This window comes from Vanellus vanellus (assembly GCF_965231255.1).
Source record: "Vanellus vanellus genome assembly, chromosome: 24".
Taxonomy (NCBI): domain Eukaryota; kingdom Metazoa; phylum Chordata; class Aves; order Charadriiformes; family Charadriidae; genus Vanellus; species Vanellus vanellus.
Genome location: NC_138929.1, coordinates 5629071 through 5636807, shown reverse-complemented (window position 1 = coordinate 5636807; position 7737 = coordinate 5629071). Strand labels below are relative to the sequence as shown.

Here is a 7737-nt window from a genome sequence, read left to right as displayed (position 1 = left end):
CCACCTGTGCTCGATAGCAGCGTTCCTGTGTGTGCATTGGAATAAAAACCCCGAAGCATTATGTTGTCCTTGGAAGCTTTTCAAAGAGCTTCCTTTTGTCTCATTATCTATTTCAAGCCTGCTTGCGCCTTCTGCTACGCTTCTGGAAATGTAAAATGTGTTTGCAGTGCTTCCCTGCTGTAGGAGAGACAGCTCAGTCTGGCTGACGCAAATAGAAATGAAAGTTCAGTGACTCCTATGTTTAGTGGTTTGGCATTTTTTCAGTGCACAGTTAGTACTTGAACTTCATGTTTAAGGAGAGGGATTTTAATTATTCCCATTTCTAGCTAGCTACATTTCACGGTTTTAGCCTTTATTCAGCATTCATTAGAGCTAATTTAGCATCCTTCTTCCATTTTCCTTTCCCTGACCATACCTAGTGGGTTTGCAAAGCTGCGTGGATGACTCAAGGGTCAGCTGTGTCGGAGCCGAATCAGCCTGGTCAGATTACAGTCAGTTTGCTTAAATGTTGGTTTGTTGAGGAAGATGTGGCACCAGTCACTCAGACTTTACTATTTTCTTTTGAGAAAAAAAAAAAAAAAAAAAAAGACATAATTGGGAAATAAAGTTAAAAGGCTCTTTTGTAAAGCTCACTGTGAAAATTGCAGATGAATGAAATATTCCTCACCCTGCCCTTTCTGCTCCCCCCATACAGGAAAGGAGTGGTGCGGAGTGCGCGCTGAATGGCATTTCCTATTTTGTTAAACTGGCAACATCTGAAAACTGAACCCAGGCGGGACAACGGCAAGCAAAAATGTCACCTGCACGTTAAATGAACTTAAATTCCCATTTTTCTGGCTCTCGGGATGGATCAAAACTTTGTAGAGGTGCATATTCAGAATTGTGACAGACTTGGATTGTTTTCCTAGCGCAGGGAGGTAATACTGACTGGACAGTTTTTTGGTCTGTTTTTCCAAGTGCAGCGAGAATATTTTAGCCATAGTTCTGCCAACGCAAATCCTGTTTATCTGAGTTCTCTTGTGGTGAGAATGATTTGCTACGATACAGTTTATGAGCAATTTACTGAAAGACTCAAAAGTCATTCTTTCCTGCTTGACAGCTGAGTTTATTTCGAGATTTGCCTAAAATAAAGTCGTTAAGTAGCCCCAAACTCTCAGTAGAGAGACCTGGTGTCATATATAAAAGGCACAATTGTCTGACACACACCGGGTGAAGCATGCTTTAGCAAAGTCATCTTACTTCCCAAAGCGTGAGAATAGTTGTTCCTTTGTGTCAGTGCAGCTGGCTATACATTCTTGCATTTAAAAACAGGTAAATATGGTTTCGCTGCCAGAAATCTGCTTAAATTCCCATAGTGAAAACATCCTACAGGCCCATCCTTGACTATCTCTGGAGACCCCAACATAGGAAAGACATGTACCTGTTGGAGCGGGGCCAGAGGAGGCCCCGGAGATGCTGGGAGGGCTGGAGCCCCTCTGCTGGGAGGACGGGCTGGGAGAGGTGGGGGGGTTCAGCCTGGAGAAGAGAAGGCTCCGGGGAGACCTCAGAGCCCCTTCCAGTGCCTAAAGGGGCTCCAGGAGAGCTGGGGAGGGACTCTGGATCAGGGAGGGGAGCGATGGGATGAGGGGGAATGGTTTTACACTGAAAGAGGGGAGATTTAGATGAAATGTTAGGAAAGAATTCTTGCCTGTGCGGGCGGTGAGCCCCTGACGCAGGTTACCCCGAGAAGCTGTGGCTGCCCCATCCCTGGAGGTGTTCAAGGCCAGGTTGGACGGGGCTTGGAGCAACCTGGGTTGGGGGGAGGTGTCCCTGCCCAGGGCAGGGGGTGGCACTGGATGGCCTTTAAGGTCCCTTCCAACCCAAACCATTCTGTGATTCTGTGACTGTTCATGTACGTCTCTTCATGAACATGAGTTTTAATTAATGATTTAATGTGTGTTTGCAATGAGAATGGAGTCAAAGCCTGCAGTAATGGATTTTTAACTTATATATTTGGTGGGAAGAACTAACTTAACCACTGTGATCCCCTTTGGGGGAATAACCCGAATCACACGGGGTGTTTGCAACAGGAAAAGGAATTGTCCCTCTTCTGCATGTCAGAGATGTGCAGCTGCTCGGTCATTCGTCTTCCCATCCACAAAGGAGGAAGGAAGAAAAAAAGAGTATGCTCATACTAAATATTTCAGTTTGATTTGTGCTCTGGAGTTAATAAATAAGTTGGAAATAGATAAGAGTTTGAAACCATCGGCTTTTATTCTTTTAACCTTCGGTGGTGCTAGGTTAGGTGTTGACTGTGTAGCACAGGCTAATGCACCTGTAGCACTCCTGTATCTGTCCTGAATTATTTGCTCTTGCTTTTTTGGTTAACATTGCCTTTACTTTAAGCCACTGCTGTACAGTTAAACTGAAAGTCTGTCTTTGGGTTGTGACTTGTTGTCATGAGGATCTTCTGTTCCTGGAGCATCTGCGTAGCGTCAGGCAGCAGGAGGGGGTGAGACTAAAGGAGCTTCACTGAGCACCTGCTAACGTGGGAAAGCTGTAGTGTGTATGTAAAGCAGAACGTGATGTCCATCTGTGATCAATGGTGGGAAAGGAGGAGTTCCAGATGAGAGAAAGTCTTTTCCCAGGAGAAAACGGTCCATAATATCAATAGCTACACTACAGCTCTCTTAAAGTATCAGAAAATGAGATGACTGGTGACTTGATGTGATTTTTTTCCAGCAGTTGCTCCGCTCCTCAGATACGAGGCAGATGGAGGGAAAGACTGGCAAACTGCGTTTCGGAGGAGCCGTTTCACACCCCATCGAAGCCTGGCCTGCGATCGCACTGCCAGCGATCCCTGGCAGCTGGCACAGGTTATCTCAAAGTATGCTGAATTCTAGAAATAGCAATAAGCCTGCGGAGTGCTGCCTGCTGTCTCTGATCCCGACAAGTTTCTGTTTATCTTTCGGTACAGAGGAGTTGCCGCGTAAATGATTAATTAGAAATTCCCTTTATAACGTGGATTGCTAGCGTTTGGAGTGGGGATTGCATGGTAGGGTGCCTTTGTTTAACGGTCTGCATTCTGCAGATGTTGTTTTGGAGTATGGGTTCCAAGTCTTGCCAACTAACTCTTTTCTTTATTTGTACTGAGTGCATTTGAAGTTGCATCATTTCCTCGGTAAGAACAGTTTTATTTTTGACTGGAGTGTTTGTCAGGTGGGAGATATCCTAAATGTGAGTGCTCTCTGGTGGCGAAGATTTCTGCTTCAGTTTTCTCATTTCTGCAGTGTATTTTCCAATGGCAATTGGATGTGAATGTAGGATGTCTGGACTTAAGGATGGTGGTGGTTTGGTTTTTTTTTTTCAACTCCCTAAAAATCAAAACTACAAAACAAAGTCTTGGCAGTCATCTTTTCTAGACAATCATTTCTATCCCTGTAAGTGATTTATATTCTGTGACCTTCTGGATTATATTTTCTCACTATCAATCTGTGTTTTAACAAGGTAATAAAAACTAGTATAAAAACTTCTCGTGAGAGAGCTGATGTTCTTCATCAAAGTAACACACCAGGATTTAAATCCTGTGACTTTCTTTTTGGCTGGTGAGCTAGATTTCAGATGCCAAAGTCATAAGTGGAAAATTCAGAAGACAGTGGTACAGAAATTACTCAAATAGCATCACTATGGGGAAATCTTTTCTCCTCACAATTGCAGCACGAGTTGATGTGATTTTCACGACTCACACAAACCGAGGTTTGACAGTGGGGGTGTCGACCCCCGGGGACGCGGTACAGGGGTTCCTGTAATCAAGTGTGCTGTAGATTGCGTTTAATAATACAAATCTCCTACATGTTATATGCTCGGTACCAAAATAATTACGCCGACCTTTATGTTGATGAGCTTTCCCTTGACGGAGCGCATGCCCTGCTTGCTGAGCCTTTCCGAAAAGCCCCGGATAGCTTCATCGTCTGGGTTTGTGACATTGCCTTGCAGAAAAACAGTGAATTTAATGCAATTTGTACCTCCCAGTTTGGACTGCCGTTGTTGGTTGTTTTCTTAAGTTTTTCATGAGCTCTTCTTGGGCAAGGAAACCCAAGAATCTCACACCGAAGCAATGCAGCTAGGAAAACAGCCACTGCTGTTCTTGGCCTGCTGCTGTGCTGAGCCGCGCTCTCTGATGAAAAGAGGCTTTATCAGCAAGGAGGGGCAAGGAACGACAGCTCCTTTTAGGAACATCTAAGCCCAGCTCTGGAATTTTAACTCTGGTGCTAAGAAGTTAAAAAAAGAATGAACAGAGAGGTAAAGGGGGATGTCAGTTGTTCAGAAACTCCATATCCTTAAAGCCAAGCTTGAGAGGTGCCCATTTGTTAAGCCCGGAGATGGATCCTTCTCCCTCGTCTCCATCAGCCGTTTGCCACTGAGATCAAAGACACAACTCATCAGGGTCTAGTAAAACCTTTTAAAACTTGACTTGGAGGCCAAACATGAGATCTGTGGCCTAAGCCTGGAGCTGTTGGGGAAGCAAGCAGGCAGCATGTCCCCTCCGAAGCCGAGCCATGCCGCGGTCGAGGGCTCCCCAGCCGTGGGGCAGCCCGGCAGAGGCAAATCTGGCGGTTCTGCTTACGAGGCATTCGGGGACGCTGAACTGTCAAGGGAGGAAACTTAAACTGGGCTCTGCTACTGAAAGTTTACATAATTCATTACTTAAGGAAGAGGTCAGAGTATTGGGTGCTGTGATGGTGACTTGGCAGGACACTTCAGTAGCATTGTCCTTTTTTTTTTTTTTTTTTTTTTTTTTTTTCTTCTCTGCAGTTGAAAGAAACACCCTTAACCTCTCTGTGCTGGCCATGAACCCTTCAGCCATGCGTCTGGCAGAACGGTGGGGCTTAAAACCTCCAGAAACTGCTGGATCTTTATTTTTATCATTAATAGTGTCTTTAGTGCTGGTTAACATGCTGCGCAGTGACTTTTGGAGAGCAGTCTGTATGTTCTCCATTGAGCGACTTGCCTTTTTGGATGACCCAGGCCCAAAAATATGGGAAGGATTCTGCTGATTTTGATGTCCTTGCAACGGTTTCCATTACATATGTATGTCCCAGTGTGATTCGATCTCCTTAATAGAAACAGCATTGTGTGTGTTTGGGTTTTCTCAAGCTCTCCTATGTATATGTAGAGCCCCTTGTGCTCCCGAGAGGGCAGAAGAGGAGCAGTTATCTGATCCTTTTGCACCCACGTGTCTTCTGCTGCCCGTTTGGTATCTTCCCAACACTCCGATTCCCACCTGCTTTGTGCTTCAAAGAATTAAAATTAAGGCCGGCAAATGGCAAGGACTGAGCGTGTGAGGCTTCCTGGGTACCCAAGACCATCTTCTGGTTTCCCAGTGAATAAACAGTTGTTTTTTTTTTAAGAATTAGGCTGTGATTCTGTATTTTGTACCAGGCACTTAGTGTTGCCTGTGTGTTATCCATCATTTTTGTTACAGCAGTTAGCTACTGAGCTGTAGTTGGTATTGCTAATTATAATGGCCTCATCTTTTCTAAAACATTTTTGGTAGCTTTCAAATAGCACGTACCTCTAAAATATAAAATATCTATGCATTTTAAGCTCACTAATGTTTTGGGAAATGCGTATCATGACTGCCTTCAGTTAAAACAATGCAGGAACAAAAAGATGTTTTGCAATTCTTGTGTCTTTTTTTTTTTTTTTTTTTTTTTTTGAAGTGTTTCTGGAGGAAGCTGGAAGGAGAGGCAAAATCCCTTTTAGCGAGCGGAATGCCGGTTGCTGGATTGTATTTCTTGAGTTTTATTACACCTGCTAAAAACTAAAGCTGCCAAGATGCTGCAGAAAATTCTCAAATGAACAATAGAAAATGTCAAGGCTGTCACCACATGGGGGTGGTAATAAATTCAATAAAGTAATGCTAGAATTTGTGCCGGAGCCCGTCAAGGATTCGAGGGCCCATGTACTCTATAGAGGTGTTATGGTGCCATCTAATGTTGTAAGCTTTAAATACAGGGTGCAGACAGGTATTTAATGGTAGAAATGTCATCATCTGCATGTCGCTCTCTAAATCTGCTGTCATCCCTTCTCCTCCTGAGAAGCAAACGTTGTATGAATTCTTAAGCTGTTCAGTTGAAATTCTGCTATATAACTTTCCATAAAATGCAAATGTTAAAAGATGTTTCCAAAGACTTCGCAGAATCACGGAATCTCCTAGATTGGAGAAGACCTGTAAGATCATCCAGTCCAATCCTTAACCTCACACTGCCAAGCCCACCACTAAACCGTGTCCCTGAGCACTATATCTACACGACCCTTAAATCCCTCCAGGGATGGGGACTCCACCACTGCCCTGGGTACCGCGTTCCAATGCCCAATGACCCTTTCGGTAAAGAAATTCTTCCTAATATCCAATCTAAACTTCCCCTGGTGCAACTTGAAGCCATTTCCTCTTGTTCTGTCACCGGTTACTTGACAGAACAGGTCGACTCCCACCTCTCTGCACCCTCCTGTCAGAGAGTTGTAGGGAGCGATAAGGTCTCCCCTCAGCCTCCTTTTCTCCGGGCTTAAACACTTCCCTTTTTTTTTTTTTTTTTTCTTTTTAACCAAACATCAAGTTATTTTCTATCATCTTTGTGGAAAGAACGCTAAGGACCAGGCAGGCTTTGCGAAAGGTGCAGTTTAGGGTTGTTGGTTGTTTTCACACGTTCTGACAAAGCGTTCGCGTCTGGTTTAGCGGCAGTGCTGCTATCAAAGTGCCTTCTGGCGAAAAGGATGGAGTGGAAGGTAATTGCTGGAGCTGAAAGGCTGTAATTTCCTTCTTGGCTTATATCTTTGTTTACTTTCTTGCAAAAGCGATTAGATGTCTAAGTGAGTGGCTTCAAAACTTCTGCTTCTCTGGCCTGAGCTGGGCTATGGACAGCAGTAGAACGTGAGAAAAGAATTTGCCTTTATGAAGTAGATTATATGAACTCATCACAAACTCCTCTTATCGTTAGTTATAGAAACAGTAAATGGTATTAGCTTAAATTTTGCTAAAAAATTTCTTAGAAACGTTTGTTTCTGGCTGCAGAAATCCCTGAATATGCAGAAAGACGGCTCCATTGCGTCGTCAAAGCAAAAGTTTGCCATACGCAGAAATACAGTCGGTGTTGGTACCTCAGTAATCTGATCGGTCACGCGTCTGTAAGTGAAATGGCAGTAGAAATTTCCTTCATAGGTGGTAAGATTCAAAGCTAGCCCTAGTTCTTAGGCCTTGTAACATCAGGTCTCTACGTAATATGGTAACGTGCCATCTGGGCCACGCTGGCCAGATAATGTCTGTAGTCAGTGTTTTATTATAACGTTTCAGGATGACGATGGATTGAAGGGTTCACCTGATGAAATGGGCAACTTGCTTAGAAGACATATTGTGGACCTCTATGTTTGACTAATTCCCATTCTCCCTCTTGTCTCATCCTGCATAGGTTTGAAAAAGGACGGATCTATACGTTTATTGGGGAGGTGGTTGTTTCCATGAATCCTTACAAGAACTTGAACATCTACGGGCGTGACATGATTGAGCAGTACAAAGGAAGGGAATTGTATGAGAGGCCGCCTCACCTTTTTGCGATTGCTGATGCTGCTTACAAAGCGATGAAGAGGCGATCAAAAGACACCTGTATTGTAATATCGGGTAAGCTGAAAGAGCTTTTCATCATGATGAACACTTGATCTTTGTGACATTCTAGGCAGAGAAAGAAGAATGATTTGGCT

At 44.0% G+C, this 7737-nt stretch overlaps 1 protein-coding gene across 1 annotated transcript in view; it reads left to right on the top strand.

The window, feature by feature from the left end:
* The window catches only part of MYO1D (myosin ID), a 188319-nt gene that overhangs the window by 33087 nt on the left and 147495 nt on the right, over positions 1-7737 (top strand). The window contains exon 2 of the mRNA XM_082495123.1: positions 7449-7657. Coding sequence (XP_082351249.1) covers positions 7449-7657 — 209 coding nt within the window. The remainder of the gene's footprint in view (positions 1-7448; positions 7658-7737) is intronic.